The 20,121-nt window shown below is 40.2% G+C and overlaps 1 protein-coding gene across 1 annotated transcript; it reads right to left on the reverse strand.

Annotated features, from left to right (window-relative positions):
* Positions 1-2,740: 2,740 nt before the first annotated feature.
* LOC135990874 (pancreatic lipase-related protein 2-like) lies at positions 2,741-19,720 on the reverse strand. The gene is made up of 13 exons (XM_065638991.1): positions 19,643-19,720; positions 14,769-14,817; positions 13,803-13,957; positions 12,074-12,199; positions 10,450-10,584; positions 8,668-8,776; positions 7,931-8,047; positions 7,725-7,847; positions 6,319-6,437; positions 5,397-5,526; positions 4,980-5,091; positions 3,805-3,972; positions 2,741-2,804 (listed from the first exon to the last, which is right to left on the reverse strand). Exons 1-13 carry the CDS (start codon positions 19,718-19,720, stop codon positions 2,741-2,743), a joined length of 1,485 nt encoding a protein of 494 aa, XP_065495063.1.
* Between the last annotated feature and the right edge of the window lie 401 nt (positions 19,721-20,121).

Consider the following 20,121-nt stretch of genomic DNA (forward strand, 5'->3'; position numbering starts at 1 on the left):
ATTTGCAGGCAGCAACACATCATGAGTGGGACATTAAAGAGAATTATGTAGGTCTGTGTGGCAGGGTGTTTAGAGGCTTGTCTTGGCTGGGAAGGCTTTTGTTTTTAGTGTTGTCTAGCTGGGATGCAGGAGGTCTACTGGGGGAATTAGTAGGGAACCACATCGTCTTCAAGTCCCCTTCCAAGTGACTTTGGATCTGACCTCCTGGTGTCCCTTTCATTTCCTTGTTGAAATAAGAGGATGTAGAGCAGGAGTGTCAAACTAATTTTTACCAGGGGCCACATCAGCCTCATGGTTACCTTCAAAGGGCCAAATGTAATTTTAGAACTGTATAAACGTAACTAGCCCTACATTTATATGGTCGTAGAATTACATTTGGCCCTTTGAAGGCAACTGTGAGGCTGATATGGCCCCCGGTGAAAAGTAGTTTGACACCCCTAATGTAGAGGGACAGTTGTCTATCCCTTTGGATTGTTTTTATTCTATCCATGTAACCCAAGTTTTGAGAAAGCCCTTCTAAGTGATGAGCAAACATGCTGGACATACAAATATTAATAACATACAAAGAAATAGCAACATGGCTGCTTTGTGTAGTGATGTTACAGAACTCAGTAGGTTGTTCTACAGAGACATCAACTAAAAGGCTAAGAACAGTTTGTGCAAATGAACAGGGCTAGGTCTGGGAGCCCTCGGTCCCGTTCATCTCTAGAAGTCTGTGAGTGAACTCCAGAAGAAATGAGTGCTCATCTAACTTTTCACCTAGAAAGCTTTGCTAGCTCGGTTATGCTTTTTGGCTGTGGCCATACATCTTTCCAGAGTTGATATTCCCTAATCTCCACCTCTGAGAATGACCAAATGGATACCAGCTGTATGCATAGGTAATATCACACTGCTGTCCTCCATGCTGTTGGGGTTTATTTCTTTAAACAGCAGGGAAGCTTTTTTAATTTTTTCCAGAACATCACCTTGGATAATAATTTAGAGCTCAGCGCTCCTGTCCTTAATTCAAGTAGCATTGTAGCTTGTAAATATGCTCCTATTAGTGATACAGGAGAACAAGTACATGCCCCAGTGCCCTGGTAAGCTTTAATACTTATTTAAAATGAGGGGGGTAGAGTCTTTCCCATTTAATTTAAGTGCTGGTGAAAAAGATTTGAGTTAGGATTTTATCACGGTCTGCTGCTCTTATTCAACACTGTAATAACACAGAGCACGCTGATTAACTGGACAATTCCTTAGGCTGCGGTCAGATGGGTTTCAGCTGCTTGCTTCTCCTTTGGGCTGGGATGCATGTCTTTCAGTACGATGCAGGCTGCTCACTATGCCTGTAGGAGCCAGTCTGCTCCATATGGCCCCACAGTCAAGGGCTGTTGAAAGAAAGATGGCTTTCAAGCAAGCAAGCAACAAACGAAGGTCTAGCTGTGTTTCAGCTCTCCTGAAGAAGCTGTAGTCTGGAATAGGAGGCAGACAGAGGTGAGGACTGGATTTCCCATGCTGCAGGATGCCGTGGCTCTCTCCTGGGACACAGCATGATGCTTCCCAGCATTGTTCATGCTTCTCTGGCCACCTCTCAAGTCCCTGGGGGGACCTGCAGTACTCAGGATTGCAGATCTCTCTTGGCTGAACCTCAGACTTGTGTTTAATTATGCTTCTAATTTCATACAGGCTTGGTTAGTGTTTAGTCAAGGATACAACACTGACTGTTATTCTCTTTTAGAAAATATTTTTAGATATTTACATTCATTATAAATATGTTCTTAATATTTTATTTCTGCTTCTGATTCTTAAAGTTCATCTGCCCAAGTGCTTGTACATCATTTCTCAAACATGAGGAGATAGGAGTGAATAAATTACTAACTCTTTCATCCTGTTTATTAACTTATAGTTTGGTTTTTATACTTAGAAAAATATCCACTGCCTTGGTCATTTAAAGCTTCAGGTGGCTCATTCGTGTCATGCTTTGCAGAGCCGTAGTGTTTGCTTTAATGTGAAATAGTTAATCCCAGGTTGTGCAAAGCCTGGAGTTATTCAAAGTCAGAGTTTCTCTCCAGGATTGTCAGTGGCCGCAGCAAAGATGTGTTTGAAATTATGCAATAGGCAGGTGCCGTGATTGAAATTATGCAATGGGCAGGTGCTGTGACTTAGCCTTTTAGTTTGTTCTGGAGTGGGGAACACTTGAGGTTTGGCTTGGCATGTTGCTCCTCTGTGCAGTGTACAAAGGGCTGTGCTGACCTCCTGAAGAAACAGCCTGTTCTTGTCCTCTTCCTGCCTCATCCCACAGCATCTTCTGAGGGCAGTGCTCTTGTGTGGGCTTGGCAAGTTTTTTAGCAATAGCCTAGGCTGTGGAAAGGAGTCTTTTGGGACCATTGCCAGCCCCAGCAATGTGTTGACATAATGTGCCACCTTGAGAATGTTTGGCAGACAGAAAATATGGCAAAGTATCTGTGTGATGGGAAACAGTCCTTACCTGCTGTTCTTGAGGCACTGATAGAGTAAGACTGTGCAGCATTATAAATGGATGTTACCACATGTGATTTTCAATTGCTTCTATAGTTACAAGCACAATACATTTGGTTCAAACATGGAAAACATTGACAAGTGTGTTTGCAAATAATTGAAAAAACAAAGGAAGCAACAGGCAGTTTGACTTTTGCTTTAATAACTTTGTACCAACATTCCCATGCACGGGACTGATGGTTTGCTCAGCTGCTGTGTACAAGACAGTTGTATTTGGTGACCTCTAGCAAGGTGTAAGTAACTGGGGAACTCCATATGTGACAGTCCCACGGCCACAGAAAGTTGACCTGGGAAGAAAAAGAAACCTTGAATCAAGATTTGTTTATTCCTTTTTTCCCCCAAAGAAAAATGAAAGATTGTCAGCTGTCACCTTGAAGGTTGTTGATTTGATCCATAATCCCACTTAAGCCTTCCTAAAAGCCTGCTGTACAAAATATTAGCATCTGCATGTTAGCAGCAACAAGGTAAATTTTCCTTTTTTGGGGACCAGCTGTAAAATTCAAGTTTTAATACATGAATTCAAGTAACCTTTAGATTCACAAATATAGAGCTTTAGACAAAAAGTCAGAAAGGTGTCTTGTTAAGATCCCTTTATTTAGGCTAGGTGCTTAACTAGATTTTTTTTTTTTTTTTTTTGGACCTCACCCTGAAAGGGACTTCGCCATATTCTCTAAATAATCCCTACCAATGCCAAACTATAAGGAAGGTTTTTTTTCTAATATCTAACCAATATTTCTGCTGTTGTAAAATGCATCAGTTAAACCTTGACTTAAACCCAGTAGATACGTGGAGTAGTTGGCTGCGATCCTTCACAGACACCTTATGCGTATATTTTGTGCTCCTTTTCATGTCATTATGTTCTCTAAATCTCTTTTGCTGTTTTTGTGGACTTCAGGCTGTGTGCATCATTCCTGAATTATACTCTCCAAACTTAAAAATGACCCTACTTCTGGTTACAGTCTCACCCCAGTTACTTAGATTAGAATAATTACTGCCTGGACCTTCTATACAATAATCCTGGTAATGCACCTGGGAATGAGACTTGCTTTATCTTGGTTTGTAGTTGTTTTGCTGTGGCATGGTACACACCTCGAATTATTTACTGTTGTATTCTTTTCCAGAGAGTTATTCCCTTGTTTGTAATATCTTGTCCTTGTAATTATGGCAATTCAAATTGTTGATTGCAAACCATACCTCCTATTTATCATGACCATTTTTCAATCCTGTCTTCCAGAGTTTCTGCGCTTCTTTCCCATCCCTTCTGACCTGTAAAAGGTATATACTTACCTATGTCCATCTTCTCCATGAATTATATTGACTGTTTCTGCTCCCAGCCTTGCCCAGAGCAAAGTAAATACAGTTTTATTCCAGAAAAAATCAATCTTATTAGTATTTTTTGGGTTAACTTCAACATCAAGGTATTTTGTATAAACTTGGTCTTGAGAGAGGACTCCACTGCAAACAAAGTGAAGACATCAGTGCTAAATGTTTAGAGGTTACTGAGCTAAATCCTGTTGTCCACAGGACTGGGGATTTTCCCTTTGTTACAACAGAAATTTGCACATTAGCTGTGCTTTGCAACAGCACAGGACACTGGACCAGGACTCTGGGATGTTCTAAATGGGGAGAGGGTGAAAAACTATACCGAAAACTTTAAGTGTGTATGTGGCAGGAGACCACCAGGAGATAAGGGGGAGGCTGGGGCTGCTTCCAGTGCCCAAGTGTGCTGAGTTTTGCAGGTATCGCTGCCAGGAGACCTCCAGGTGAGGTTATTGAGAAGGATTTTACAGGTGAGCTGGGAACTTCTATGGGGCTTTGGTTTGCCCATGGATGGAGGATGGTGGGAGAACACATGGGAGCTCTTGTTTCAGAGCAGGTACAGAAGACAGTGGGAGCTGCTACTTTGATAGTCAATTGGAAAGATGAGCTAAGAATGAAGCCCACCGGCCAGACCATATAAATGTGTCGTTTATATAGTAGTGGTGGGTTTTAATATATCCTAGGGAGGAAGACAAGTATCTACTTGCAAATTTGATAACCTCAGGCACAGGATTGCCTTGCATGAGGTCGTACAGCAAGTCACTGGCAGAGCAGAGAGACTTGTCAGCATGTGGAGTATGTGATGTGTGTTGCTGTGCTAGTGTGGGAGTGGTTGTGCTAACGTGGATATGAAATGGGTAAGCACCGTGTGAAATACGTGCATTCCAGAGGTGTATGTTTATTTTGTTAAGAGCAGCTCAGAGGAACAAAGAACTTGTTAAAAGGAAGTAACTATCATTTCCTTTTTATAACCATCCATCTGCCCTCATGGGTCTTATCTATGTGATAACTCTTTTCATATCTGATGTTAAGTAGAATGTCTGCAACAAAGAATAAGTGTTTGTACCACCTAAATATGTGGAAAATGTGTAGATTAAGGTTAGCAGCATTAAATGCTGTAGGGAAATATTAGTTTCTCTTACCTGGCAATTTCATATTCCTTTGCTTTCCCCTCTATGTCATGGAAAACTAGATATATATTCCCCCTTGTTTTCTTTACACCAGACAGTTTGATAAATACTTTTTGTCTCCAAGCTGCATAAAGAAAAGCAAAATAAAACTAGATTGTCATTGATATGAGAGATCAAAAAATGCTGGTATACTGGAAAGTTTGGTTTCGTTTGTTTGTTTTTGTGTTGTGTTTTTTTTTCCTAACTGGAATTCATTCACCTTAGCAAATGAAAGACTTGGTGAGCCTGAGTTTTGATAACAAATGTAGAATTTTTGGTCAGAGATGTTAGCAATTATTAATAGAAGTAATGGAGATACATGGCTGTAAATCATGTAAAGGCAATCACTTTTCAAACATAGATCAACCGTAACAAGCCTCCTCCACTTACTAGTAAAAGGTGGGTCTGCTGCTGTATTTAAAAAATACTTTTGGTTTACCATCTTCAATCTGTCTGGGAATCTGTCAGCATAGTACCCCATCAGTGGACATCTCTCCTGGGAACATGGGAAGCAGTGTCCCTAGGGAAAATAAGAGCATCAGTTAATGGGGAGAAATTTTGCATCCTAGCTCCAACAAAATTAAGGCTCAAGATGTTGTTCTGATCTTGCAAGGCTGTGGCAATGCTGTATGTTGTCATATCTTACCACCAAATAAACTTGTTTCTGAGAACAGCTCCTACACCCATACATACCAAGCAGGTGTGGAATGAGCAGGTTTGATACCTATTTGAATGATGGCCTGAAACTCTCTAGTTCAAGTATATTTTGGTTAGCGTCTAGGACAAAATGTAAGCTCATTTTACCCTCTGAGTAGAAGGGAGCTTGCCTGCATCCACTTTGCAAGGCAATATGGAGGGGGAAAAGGGAACATCATTCATCAGTGCATTTGTTTAGGTGCTCTGATCAGTGCTCAGTGTAAATTAGAGTCAATGATTTTGGAGGCTCCAAATGTCTCTTCAGCCAGGAATTAGTAGTGTAGATACATCTAACTTATGTGTTCTTTGCATAAAGATTTAGGCTGAGAATTTTACGAGGTGTGTGGTGGTGGGTGGTTGTTGTTGGGGTTTGTTGTTGTTTTGGTTTGGTTTTTCATCCTATTTGGTGATATTACCTGTGCTTCAGGATTCATTTTCCAGAGTAGAATAGTTGGTGGAACCACTGTGCCTCAGCGTGCGCATCCTCCTACCAAACCACACGAGAGCCCAGCCACCAGCATCCAAGTGCTCTGTGCACATAGCAGGACCTACCATGAGTGTAGAGACTTGGATTATTTTCTTTACAGCTCACAATTCCTGGGCTTGATATACTTACTGCCTTAAAGAATTCGTATGATTCACAGGGATATCCGAGGTATCCGGTGGGATGGAGGATACTTTGACAATAAAACTCATGGCTGCGTGAGTGATGGCACCCCCCAATGACTGTAGCGTCTGCTGGAAAAAAGTTTATGAGCATCTGTGAAATAACCTCCTGTTATCATATATAGGAGTTGCGCTTGCCTCACCATGGAAACGGCTGAGGCATGAAACAGTAGTATGGTCTTATAATAATTTTTCATCTGAATTTCCACATTTATAGTTGCAGTAGAATTTACTGTTTTGTCTGTGTTTTATCTGGAGAACCGTGTGTCAGTTGCCCCAAGATTTAAAGTGAGATGGATAAGTCTGCTATGGCATAATAGCCCCTTATAAGAAGACAGCCATATATATGTATATATATCTGAGATGTCCTGGCAAGATGACATTAATTACAGTTTTTAAAGGCTCAACAGAGCAAAGAGGATCCACCAGCCTTCTGCCAACCTCTCCAAAGCCTGCAAAGAGAGAGAAGTCTCAGGTGGAGAGGTGAGCCATGTACATTTGCTGGAAACACTGAGAGCTTTTGCCTAATTCATGCCTTATAAGTGTCAGATGCTCTTTGCAGCATTGGCAAGAAAACAAAGGTGGTGGTGTCATGCAACATGTTTGTTCATAACACTGGCCTGTCCCAGCCTAGAAAGCTTCCTGCTGGGGTTGTCAGAGTGTTAGACTTGCAGACTCCCTGCTCCCTGTCTTTTTGTGTTCTGCAGGTCCAGTTTCAAATTACAGAACAAAGCTTAGACCTCTGAGGACAGGTTGAAAGAGTTGTGGTTGTTGCTTAGCCTGGAGGAGAGGAGGCTCTAAGGAGACTTTATAGTAGCTTTCCAGTACCCAAAGGGTACCTCCAAGAAAGCTGGAAAGCGACTTGTTACAAGGGCATGTAGGTTAACTTTATGGACAAGGGGTAATGGCTTTAAACTGAAAGAGGGTAGATTTAGATTAGATATGAGGAAGAAATTCTTCCCCATAAGGGTGGTGAGACACTGGCACAGGCTGCCCAGATAAGCTGTGCATGCCCCATGCCTGGAAGTGTTCAGTGCCAGGTTAGATGGGGCTTTGAGCAACCTGGTCTAGTGGAAAGTGTCCCTACCCATGGCAAAAGGGTTGGAACTAGATTATCTTTGAGGTCACTTCCATCCCAAACCATTCTATGATTATACCTCCTTTCCATACAGTGTTCCCTGGGGAGCACTGTTCTGATCCAACCTTTGTGTCTTATTTCCTTTTCTTACTTATGAGTAAATAGGCACAACCCAATTTTGTTTTGCTGTTTTCTCCCAAATGGACAGTTGCTTTCACAGTTCACTTTCAGTTTTGAACAAAAATAAAGTACTATGCATGTTGGGAATATATGTTTACCTGCAATGATAGCTTCCAGTTCACTTGGTTTCACCTCTGGAGCTGAATCAGTGCATCCAGGCATCCAAGTTCCTCCATTTGGGTAAAAGTCCAGGTGACCAGTGGTATTATAGATTCCAAACCCTGAGGTGATACACATGTGATGATGTCAGTGTCTCAGTGACATGCCCATCCCTGCAGATATTTACTGACATGTGAACACATACCGAAGGCAGGAAAGTGAGCAGCATTACTGTGAATAACATCGACAAAATCTGCATCCGAAGGATCCAGTCTCACCTCAGGAGGAGTACCTTCAAAATAGGGCCCGGCAGGGTCTAAGCCTAAAAAACCCCCACATTTATTGGTTGAGAGAGGGAGAGAAGTGTTGCACAGATTAATATGTCTTTTGCAAACGTCAGCATCAGACATTCAGTATTGTATGAGGCATGTTTAATAATAGTGATATGAATATTAAGCTAAACTGAAAAAATGTGCAATAATATGGTTTTGTGAGCCTTCTGCAACCTTATTCCAACAGAAATAAAATATTTTCCAATAGGCTATATAATGGCATAGTATTACTATGAAGGAGGCATTTTATTACCTGTTAGCTTATTACTGGCCTGTAAAGCTTTATGAGTAGGTAAAACTAAGGATTCTTGATAACTTGCTTTGTCTTTCTGCAGTGCTTGATGTCACCCTGTCAACAGCAGTAATGTTACAAACATGTTAACTGTTTGTCCTTCCACTAAAGTCTTCCACTGAAGAGTTTTCAACCTAACTAGAGAAACAAGATGTAATAATTACACTTGTTTCTGAGAAGTGTAAAGTTTACCTACTCTCACACAAGGTGTCTGCAGCCCTGCCAATAATTTAATCCTAGTCTACAGACCAGTGTGTTGCAAGTTTCTTTCCTTTCGAAACGTGCTGTGTTATCTCTGCGCCTTGGTGAACAACCTACCTGTTATCCGTCTGATGCCTGGGATCCTTCTTCCTGCCTCTCCTGCAGTGTGTGCTCCCAGACTGTGGCCAATTAGATGCACGTTGCCAGAGGAGTATCTGAACTCTTCCTGATCATTAAAGTGGTGATGGGGGGGGGACAAGAACACAGGCTTTAAACAGCAAGCAAAGAGGGTGTCTTACGTTAATGGCCTTTGGGAACATCTGGACTGTCTTCCTGCATAGTGAACAGGGTGCGAGTTCCTTGAGTTAATTATTGTTTAAATCACACTAAGACTTGATAGAAAATGATCCAGTCTAGAACTTAAATGCCTAGTGATGATGGATTCACTGTTTTAGTGTTGGCATATGGTTACTCTATTCAATTACCCTTGGTGACAAAATATGAATCTTCTTTATCAATTGGATCAAGCCCTAATTTTGTATTTCATCAATAGGATCTATTTTTTCTTTAATTACTCTTATGGAGCCCTTTTTAAATCCCATCTGTTCTCCATGTGCCTCTCGGAAAATGTGATCATATCACTCGATAATACTTTGACTGACAAGCCTAGGTGGGGTGACATTCATTCTCCTTTTTGCCAAGTGTCACCTGTACAAGACTTGCACTGCTGAGATATTACACATGCTTTGAAGGTGGAAATGGAGATTATTCAGCATGTGTCACCTGCATGCAGTCTACATCCCAACCACAGTTTTGTTGGGTTTTGTAATGACCAAAGATAACCAGCATTAGTTGCTAATTGCTTGAGGTTTTGCCACTGTTTTGTTTTGTAATGTGTGTTTTACTGCAGTACTACCATTTACAACACAGCTTAACTTTTCCTAATGTCCAACTCCTAAAGTTTGCCAATTGAGGGAAAGAGCAGAAAGTCTAAGGATCATTTATACATTTTCGTAACAGAATCAAGAGAGACCTCAACTGCAAATGATGCAGTAACAGAGACGCTCAATGAAAAACTGAACACATCTTCAAGTGATCCAAGACTTGTACACAGAGAAGAAAGTACAAAAATAAATGTGTGAGGCTCAATATGAATCTCCTAAGTGGAAACAGGAGCTTGTATCTCAGAGGATTCTCGCAAAATGGTTCTTTGATATTTGGGTGCTTGTGAAGTTAGCACTTAGCTTTGGTTCTGAACTCTCCCTTGCAGCACTTTAAGATGATCGCCTACGGACCAGGATCAAGTTTGTAGCCAGGCAGGGTTCTGATTTTCTGCAGTTCTAACTATGTATGAGGCTTTCTGAAGTCAGTGGGAAAAGCTGATACTCTTAAACTTTGCAACGAAGTTCTATGCTACATGTGTAAATGTGAACACTTGCCTTGAGGAATATGAAGAACTGAGTAGTTCATCATGTCTGTACACAGCAAATATGACATTATCAAGTGAGCCTGCTCCTCTCAGTGGTGCTAAACTGAGAGACTAATTTAATTCTAGCACATGTATGTAACTCTGGCAAAACTCTGGAAAGCTCTGAATTCAGGCCTTGCCGCATTTCCACTGAATGTATCATCATATGGAAATGTTGCCACCTACTGGTCTGTAATGAGTTGGAATCTCTCTCCAACCACATTAGCTTAATTTACGTCTTTTGTGGCTGTGAGAAGTCCTTACACAGTTCACAATTAGTATAATTAACAGGGTCTCAACTGCGTGCACTGCACAGCTCTTCCAGAAGCACTGGCTGACCATATTGGACAGGATTCAAAACCAAAGCCAACAGCGTTATCAACCCACTACATCCACTTAGTAACTGTAGGTGGTAAAGCTGTGGTATTTACCTGTAAAATTTTTATGAAATAAGCAACCTCAGCCCCAATCACGCGGATGTTGTTCACTGCACTGACGTAGGTGCCTTTTGCACCATCTTTCCAGTCGACAGCAATGCAGTTGGTATTTTCCACTTCCAGTAACACCTGATGTGGGAATACATAAAGTGAAGTAATTAAGGAAACAAAGTGACAAACAGATTCAACTTAAATCAGAATAAATGTTAACAGATAACATAATAATGGAATTTTTCATTCTTTACTAAACAGGGCTCTTCAAAGTAGACCATACTACACTGAAACATGCATCTGCTTACAGAACAGAATATAACAAGCCATTCATCCAAAAAGCATCAATTATAAAAGACAACTAAAATATTTTAGTTTATAAGACATTCATATACATATTTGAAATAATTTAGAAAACACACAAAACTGCACAGTAGTTTCTATGTGCACTATGTGAGTTTCCTTGAGGGATGCTGGTAGTTTAACTGGTTAGCATAAGAAGTAGACTTAGTTACCAAGTGCCTTTAAAACTGAAAAAGTCATGTCAGAGTGGAAAGGTTGGATACAGCGGAAAGTTTCTATTTCATCAAGAAAAATGAATGCATTGGTCACTTTGGTACTGGTCACAGTCTTGTACAGATCAGTGATTTCCCTCCCCACTCCCCCCAGAATAATATATTAAAGTCTGCAGTTTTAGCTTTCTGTGACTAAGGCTCACTTGAGGTTTGAGAAAGAACAAAGAGTGGAAACAAAAATTAATCCATGATAATCAGGTAAGTGACAAGGAAAAGAGAAACTTGAAGCAATAGTGCGTTGAATCCTGGACTCCCTTCTCTCCTGTAGGCACCGTAACTTTGTACTGTGGAGAGGCAGACAGAATTGCTGTTTCTTTTCAGCAGAAAAAATTGGAAACTTAATATTCCAGATTAAGAGTTTTCATAGATGTATGAATGCTGCAGATCTGTGACTGAGTATTCAGTGGTGGTCTTTTTCTAGCTTGTCCTCTTCCTTGCTAGTGTGGAAGAAGCGGAAAATACAGTAGATTTTGCTTCTCTATCAGAGCCAAGCCTGTCATTGACACAGGACTGTTTTTTGTGGTAGCTTCCATGTTTCGTATTTGAAATATTTTTTTCATTGCACTTTGTAATCAAACAAAAAAGGTTTGTGTGTGTTTGTGGTATTTTTTTTTCTTTTTTTCTTTTTAGGACCTGAGTAGTGGTGAACCAGGGCAGTATTTGTAGACCGAGACTTGACTTCTACAATTCAGGAAGAACTTTTGGCTGAAGGATGGTTCAGTTGCTCCTAATGGGAGAAACAGTGAACTGGTGTGTCTAATGAGATATTCTGACAGCAGCGTTGATGCTGGGGTCATCTGTGTTCAGTTTGTTGCTTTGATCTGATCTGTAGGGTTTGGGAATGGAAACTCTCTAGAGAAGCATAATCTGAGAGATGACTAAGAAGCCTTGACTATGCTGCACCTTCCAGAGTGGGGACATTTTGACCAACTCTTGGTTGATATCTGCTACTACCTAATGAAGTGCAAATTGGAAGGTGAACATTAGCACCTAAAGGATACTGACAGGTTGTAGTTACAACTGCTGACGGAAACCAGAGGGTACTCTCATACCAAGCACATTTCTACCACCCAGCCTTTTTTTCCAGTGCTGCCAAATCCATGAATGATGAAAGAGGTATTTCTACGTGAGGAAAAATGTGAGTTCTTGATGGTTGAGGGGTTTATTGCTGAGATCACCTGTATGTTTTTTTTTAAAAAAAAAAAAAAAAGAGAGAAAAGTTTTATTCATACTTTCAAACATTTTAAAAAAATGAGCTAGGTCATCTGCTCTGTAGGAATCAAGGGACTACTTTGAAGGGACAAACTGTGATTTTTGGAACTCTAGAACCCCTGTATCCCACCTTTCTCAGTTCCACTATGGTTTCCAACGAAGTGGTGTTTGTGTGGTTTCTGCTGCTCCTATCTATTTTGCTTAATGCAGCAAGACACCCCTCCCACCACCACATAGAATACGAAACAACCTAAAAGGGCCACTGTGTTGCAGGATGCCTGCTGGCCTGAGCTGGATGAGTTCCTTCAGAGAGCAGCCCACCAGCTCCACATCTCCTGGTTCAGCTTCCCTTTTACTGACCTGACCTTTGGCTTCAATGTGCTGCTCTGCATCTAAGCATTTTTTTTCTGGATATGTTGTGTTTCAGTGCCTATTTTTTGTCATTAGCTACTCCAGAAAGGCTGAAAGAATTTCATGCAAGAACTGAGTACAATAAGGGTGAAGCTGATCTTCACACATTGCTGTAAGCTGCTTAATTATGTATTTTCCTTATTCTCTGAGAATATCTGAATGTCGTCTTTGTTTTCAGACAAATATAGGGTCTGTGATGTGAGCAAGGGAGTTTGGGTATGGAAGGGCTGGGCTCTGGATCATAGATACATTTAAGTTCAATGGCTGGGAAGTAGTGCAAGGTGCATTTTAACTTGTACCAACAACAGAGGTGCTGAGTAACCTGCTGCTGGATGTATCTTGTGTGCTCACATGACCTTGCTCTGCAGATTGTAAAAGCATGTTACAGGTATAACCTCCTTAGAGAGCCTGAGTTGGATTCTCAGTGTGGCAACTAGGGTTGCCGTAAAGTGATGATGCCTGCAATGGCAGTGATGGCATCATAGCTCATGCCAGAGGAATCCTAAGCATCCCAGTACAGCTCAGGGGATGCCAGGTTTGGGAGCCTGAAAGGGACTTAGCAGCTTCATAAGCATTTGCTGAAGTGGTATGGGCCCAGCTCCTGATCTCACAGGTTCCTCTGCATTGCTCTCCTCAGTATTTCTGGGCATAAGCAACTTGAGTAGTTCTGTCTTATTTTTGGAGTGCAGAGAGACAGGTAAGAATGTAAAATCATTCAGTTGTCGAGGTGGAATGTGGGTTTGGAAACTGCATAAAAATCAACCTTCTTCAGATTCTTATTTTTGAAAGTCACAATAACTTCCTAACTCAGCTTCCCTGTAAGACAGCAGTATTTGTTCTCCTATCTGAATACTCAGAAGGCTATTTATCTGAACAAGTTTTCAGGTTTCCTCAGGGGCCTAAATTGCATACAAAAGGTAGTCTGCCATAACCCATATCCTTGGACAGGAAAATGGCAGGAAAGCTGTTGTGTCCTACAGTTCATTCAGAACATTTTTTTTTTTTTTCATGCTTTACCCCAAAGCACATTCATTACTGTACCATCAGACTATCTTCTTATTCTGACTTGTCTATCTGTGATGACTGATGTAAACTTTTTAATAAGACAACAAACATTTGTAGATTTTGTCAGTTGTTGATGTTAAAAATAAACGTCACCTGTGAGTTATTTCCCGTTTCTCTGGTGTAGAGAAAGAAGCTGATGTTCATATGTTCTGGTGAGTCAGGCAAACCTGTCAGATGTCTCCCTGGTACCCCAGACCAGGGTGGACCATCTGAAAAACAGCCAAGCCTGTGGTAGCAAACTTCTTTACCTAGAGCAGAAAAAACAACTTGTTTATGTGTCAGATTCCCTTGTACTTGATGTTGTATTTGAGACTGCGACATTATGAAGAGCAGAAAAGTAAGGATTTCACTTTATGATTAATTTTGAAGCTGAGATTCATATTTGTTTTATGGATATTGCCTGAAGCAGGTAATACAAGAGGAGCTAAATAATTTGAGGATAAACCAACTAAAGACTCAGACACTGTTTTGACATAATTTTCTAGGATTGCAAAGGATTAATTCAATTTCTTTAAAAAGAAAAAAAAAAGCTTTAAGGAGTGCTTGTTAGAATTGCTCCTGCCTACTTCCTTCTCCAAAATGTTGTGTCTCTGCTCATAGGAATGAAGGATATCTACGTGGTAACCTTGTACTGTGAGTTAAATGATAATTTCTTTCAATATAGTAGCTTTTTCTAGATCAAACAGGTCTCTTGCTCACACTCAACTTTCATGTTTTAGCACTGTCTGTTGTGTTAAGCACCCTGTTGCTGAGCAGTTCTTTTTGTACTGTAGTCACGTAAAGGCAGTTTGTGCACTGTCTCGATAGAAGTAGGACACATGACTCTGAATTCCTCTGTGATTTTTCGGCATAGACCTATGCCTCTTGTATTCTTAATAATAAAATTTTAACATGGGAGATCCTTTTAGCATTAGTTCTATCCACAATAATAGACATTGTCATACAATAAGGTGCAAATCATACTACAACTTCAATGTAAAGGAAAATACCAGTCATCATCTATGTACTGTTTTGTCTGAATTCACCTTCTAGTGGTAGCTCTTATAGATATTGTCTCACCTGCTACTGTGCCAAGGAGATAAAGTGCAATAATCCATATTCCAACCACCTAAAGCAAATTGAATATACAAGTTAAGCATTTCATTTAGAGTGATTTGTCCTTTTTAAAAGAGTGTAATACAAAGAGACACCAACTGACCACAAGCCAGCAACATGCCCTTGCAGGAAAGGCAGCCAACAGCTCCTTCCCTCCCATTTACCTCATTCACTGTTCTCAATTTCCTCGTCTTCTAGGTGTTTCTTATGGCACCTGCCTCTCATTTTCCACGTACTGCTTTTCATGTAAAGCAAACTTTTCAAGCTGTCACCCCTGGCCACTGAGATAGCTTATTAGAAGTAGTTAAGAAAAAAGTGGTAAATTTAGTAGGCATAATCTTGCTTTGTGGGAAACTGTCTCCAAGTGATATTTTTAGAGATTTGACGATGTGAGAAATCTAGAAAGCCAACGCTTCAAAGGTCAAGGATGCTACCAAATGCTCTTAGAAACAAAAACCAAAAAACAAACCAAACCAAAAAAATCGAGAGTTTCAAAGAATTTGTCCTTGAAAGTTGTGTGTCAAATGACAGACACGAGCGGCATATGTGATCCATCTATATGCTTTTTTTGGTGGAAGTTAGATTACTTAGCTGTAATGGCATGATTTCCTAACCAAGCCAAATGAGATAGGTCAAAGTGCAGACAGCGTCTCTCTGAGCACTCTCTAATCAGCTCTGAGGTTCCTGTGTAGTAATAGCTCGTTATCTATGTGGTAGGGTAGTGGAGCAAGGCTGAATATCTGAGCAGTGAGCTGGAGTTGCAAAGTGCAGAGCTGAGAGGAATTGCGAAATTTCCTTGGAAATACAAATTTCCAGTTCTAATATATCCACTGATAAAGTCAATACAGAAGAAAACTAGTTGCTCAGGGAAAGTGGGAAGTGGAGAGGAAGCCTGGCAGCCAGTAAGATTAGAAAGGAAGAGGATCAGGATTTATTCTAAGCAGCTGGTGACAGACAAGAACTGAGAAGTCCTGTTAGCCAAGACGAGCACCTCTGTTCAGCTGGAATATCTGTCAAGAAATACCCATCATCATGATGAGAACCTGATGACAGTGTGGGAAAAATCACAGGCGATGTGGCTTACCAATGGAATTGGAGACCTCAGAGGGATTTGTTGATATTTAACGGAGAGCTCTCATTTTCAGGAAATGTATAGTCCATGTTGGGAACGTTACAGCAGGAAGGACACTATGATTTCACCCAAAATCTGAATGGCAGCTAATGAGTAATGAGTTTAGAAAACGTGGGAGGTTGTTGCCAAATAAGTGATCAGTAGTTTCCTTTCAGAGGTTCTTCCTTTGAAGGCAGAAAATAGAAATGAATGTGTAGCTAGGTAAGCCATGAAAAAATAGAAATGAATGTGTAGCTAGGTAAGCCATGAAAAATGCAGATTTTGTGTGTGTGTGTGTAATGTTGATTCATTCTGTTATTAAGAGGTGTAGTTTGGGTAGGAGACAATTTTTTAGTGGGTAGGTTTTCTATATTGGTCTATGTTCACTTAACGACAAAGATTGCAAATAGATTAATTATGTCTTTGTAAAAAGAGTTGAGGCAGCATACTACTTGATGGGGGAAAATTCTTTCACTGGGCATTTAAGAGGCTTAGTGCTGAACGAGAGGAACTGGAATGACTTGTTTGTGAATGTGATCTCAGCCCGGCCAGTATTGCGGGCAGGACAGCTGCTGAACACTGAGTTCAGTTGTTATACTCAATGGACAGAGGACATGCACTTCTGAAGAAATATTTCGTGCTGGTTTTGCTAAATTGCTGTTCAGCTCGGGGGTGGGGGGAAACAATGAAATTGCAAATATTGTTAGACTGACATCCTAATGTATAAAACCTACACTGGAGTGGTATTTGTCCTTTACCATAGGCCATCAAGTCACCTTCTGGACATTTGCTCAACCTGTGATTCATGGGCCACTAGTGAATGGTTTGTGAGTTACGAGAAAATCTGCATGAGGACTGTCAACAGAGCATTTCTAAGTCTCACACATGTACCCATACACCTTGCTCAGAACATGCACACAAACACACACATTCTATTCAAGAGAAGCAAGCCCAAATCTCAGGGTTTTTAACTATTAGCATTTTTAACCTAATAAGCTCACTGCAGTATACAGGTGTTGGGTTTTTTTTAATGTAAACCCAGATATATTATTTATCTAATTTTTAAGAATTTTACTCACCATTCTTTTATCACCCTTCTTATCTCTTTCCCTGGTGAGCAGTAACAGGATACAAAACAGCCACCGTTTTCCTTAGTGAAGACTGGGTACCTTTATGCTGAAAAAATAGTAATAGAAAAGAGATTAAAAACCAACAGGCCAAATTGGTGAAGTGAAAGAAACTGGAAGAATACAAGAGGATGAAAAAGGGTAATATTGGTAAGTGGGAACTGATAGCTAGAATTCACACAGGTTTCATAAGGAAAACACAATCACACCATGTACATAATAGCCAGTAGAATTAAGACATCAATTAAGAAGGAATATTACGTGCATGGAAGAGCTAAAAAGATGCAATGTTTTTGGTCCATTACAAGATAAAGTGGAGCAAAAGGCAATGATGCAGCTGAAGTGAAATGTTTGAACTTTTTTTTTTTTTCTGTCTTTACCAAAACAAGCTCATGTTGTTCACCTCAGAAAAAAATCATGTTGATTCTTTGCTCAGACAATAATTCTAGATATGCTGTAGACCAGCTCCTGGAACTACGTATTTTAAAATCATTGGACTTTGGAATCTTATAGGTGAGATCCTCAAAAAAAAAAAAAAGCTATAAAAAAATTTTTTTGAAATCTTTCTGTTATTGATTAGTAAGGAAATTCCAGAGATGCAGTTGAAGAAAACTGATGTGCTAACGGGTAAGGGGGCGGGGGGGGGAGGGGGCGGGGAAAAAGATGAATCACCTGAGGAATTTCAGACCTGTGGAGTGTCACACCAGTATCAGCCTGAGGCAGAATAGTGAAACTCTCCCCAGGACACTCAGTCATGAAAGGAAAATTGTGGAAAAACTGTTAAAAGATTAAGCTGTATAATTGAATTCAGTTACATGACATGACAAACTAGCACGACACTCTTATGAGATCAACATTATAAGTCTCATCATACTCGAATTTTGATAAGATCTGCTCTGCTACTTGATATTTTGTTAAGAAATTAAAATTATGTAGATGCACTGTTGCAACAGTTAAATAGATTAAAAATTTTATGCATGGATTAAGTAGATTAAAAATTGAGTAATTATTTAATCTCAGACTATAACGACAAAGAACTAGAAGGCAACTCCAGGATTTACAAATACAGTTCTTGCTACTGTGCATCATAGCATCATATCATGATCAAACTGTGATTGTGTTTTTTCCGCTGTTTTTTTGACCCTATAGTTACTCACTGCTCATGACGGATCATCACTGATTAGGGTTTCAGAGGAATCAGTTCCTGGCATCACACTGCATGCCAGCTTGCAACACTGGTATTGCTTGCTGGAAATGAGCGCATACTGAAAAGATACTGACATCTAGACTAAGGAATTAGTAAATACAAAGTACAGGTCATGAATGTTGGATTATTTCTTATTGTTTGGGAAAGTAAATGTTGTCACACTGCATATCTTGCCTGCAGAATGGAGGTGAACATCTGAGGAAGCGATAACTGAAAAGGCCTTTGAAGTCTCGCTAATGTATTATGAGTGACTTCTGAAGTGCCAAGGAACTTGTTAGTCTTTGTTTCCACATATAAAGGTGGAAGAATGGCATTTTTAGTATATATATTGTATTCAATATATAGGTGGGGATATTATTTAAAGACTATGGAGGTTTCATTGGTGCTACATGCACAGTTCAAGGGGGATATTGAGGAAATGGAGAAGGTGATTCTTGGATCATCATGAGGATGGAAAAGAGGGAGTGAAGACAAAGAAGTGAATAGAGGACTTTTTAGCCTTGGAGTATGAAGTGTAAATACAGAGTGTTTCAAAAAGATGGACCAAATTGCATTCTGCAATTGCTTTGAAACTGGGTCCATCTTTTTGAAACACTCTGTATAACTGAGACCAGAAGAGGAGAAGTGATACTTAAAGAGTAATGGTAAAACAACAACTAGCCTTGAAAAAACTTAAGTCTAGTGTGTTGTCCTGAAATAGCTGTCCAGCTGGAGTCACAGGACAAAAAACACCACTAGTTTTAATATGGAGTTTTATCATGTTTTAATGTGACTGTGAGAAGTGGCATGGACAAGGGTCAATGGCATAAATGGTGCCTTCCACTTCTTCATCCTGTGTTTCAAAGAGACCAAACGGGAAGTTAAAGAGCGACCTCAGCAACCTATGCCGAGGTGGGGAACGTTAATATCATTATGTTCCAAATGAGGAGTGGTAGAGCAGGAACAGAGCATTCTGCAGAAGCAATCCCCAGTGCTAGCTCATTTTCATCTGTTGCCAGAGCTGAGCATGGCGTCTTCTGTCTCAGTCTTTTGTGGCCTTTCCAATTTTCACGTTTCCTTTTCCTACGTCTCTTTTTCCTTTCTATACTGACATTAAGTTCTTTATCTTCTCAAGTCTTTTTCCCGTCTGCCCCCTCGCCACCCCCCATTTGTGGGATATTTTTTTCATTTTTTCCTGCCTTACCACTCCATACTTCCTATATTTCCTGGCACTGTCCTTAAACAGAGAATGTTTTTGTCAGTTCTGTCTTTCCAGTGTTTTATTTTAGCCTTTCATATTTTTCAGTAGTTTGACACAGCGCTCGGTTAACAGTACAAAGGCAACACAAAGGAGAAGAAACCATCTAGAATTTAGCGTATAAGCCTTGGGTATAGAAGTTAAAGGTTCAATTACCTGTTCTGTCAGCAAGTTCTTGCATGGCTTTGAGCCTGAGGCATTTAGGGAACACTTAGTGATTGCACACTCAAGCATTGTAACATTAACCAAAATCGTAAAAGAAACTAAGGTAAAAATATTGCAATAATATCTTTAGGCCTCATGAAGGGGATCATGTACATATTTACCAATAAGCAAATAGCTGAAAGTACCATATAATTGTTTTGTTTGTTTTCTTCGAATGTAATTTTGTAGAGGTTGTCCAGCCCATTCTTCACACGTATACAAACAATACCACATTTTCCAGGGAAAATCCCCATTCAGTAGCTTAGATACAACTTTTGTCCAGACTATCAAATACTGAAAATTGGTAGTGTAGTACTGGACAAAGTGCTGCTGATATGGTGTGCTAATTCAGGTAGCCGAGTAGTCGGCACAACTGATAAATGACTTAATCTCATGTCCAACTGCTCCCCATAAATAACCTGTAGTAAGGT

This window comes from Caloenas nicobarica, chromosome 7, assembly GCF_036013445.1.
Source record: "Caloenas nicobarica isolate bCalNic1 chromosome 7, bCalNic1.hap1, whole genome shotgun sequence".
NCBI lineage: Eukaryota > Metazoa > Chordata > Aves > Columbiformes > Columbidae > Caloenas > Caloenas nicobarica.

What these genes read in the sequence shown, in the direction of transcription:
- LOC135990874 (XM_065638991.1), bottom strand. Translation starts at nt 19,720, where the DNA reads ATGCTTGAGTGTGCAATCACTAAGTGTTCCCTAAATGCCTCAGGCTCA. An exon ending in AGAACTTGCTGACAGAACAG is followed by an intron (nt 14,818 to 19,642) that starts GTAATTGAACCT and finishes AATTTGCTTTAG; the next exon opens with GTGGTTGGAATATGGATTAT. An exon ending in ATTTCATAAAAATTTTACAG is followed by an intron (nt 8,777 to 10,449) that starts GTAAATACCACA and finishes TTTAATGATCAG; the next exon opens with GAAGAGTTCAGATACTCCTC.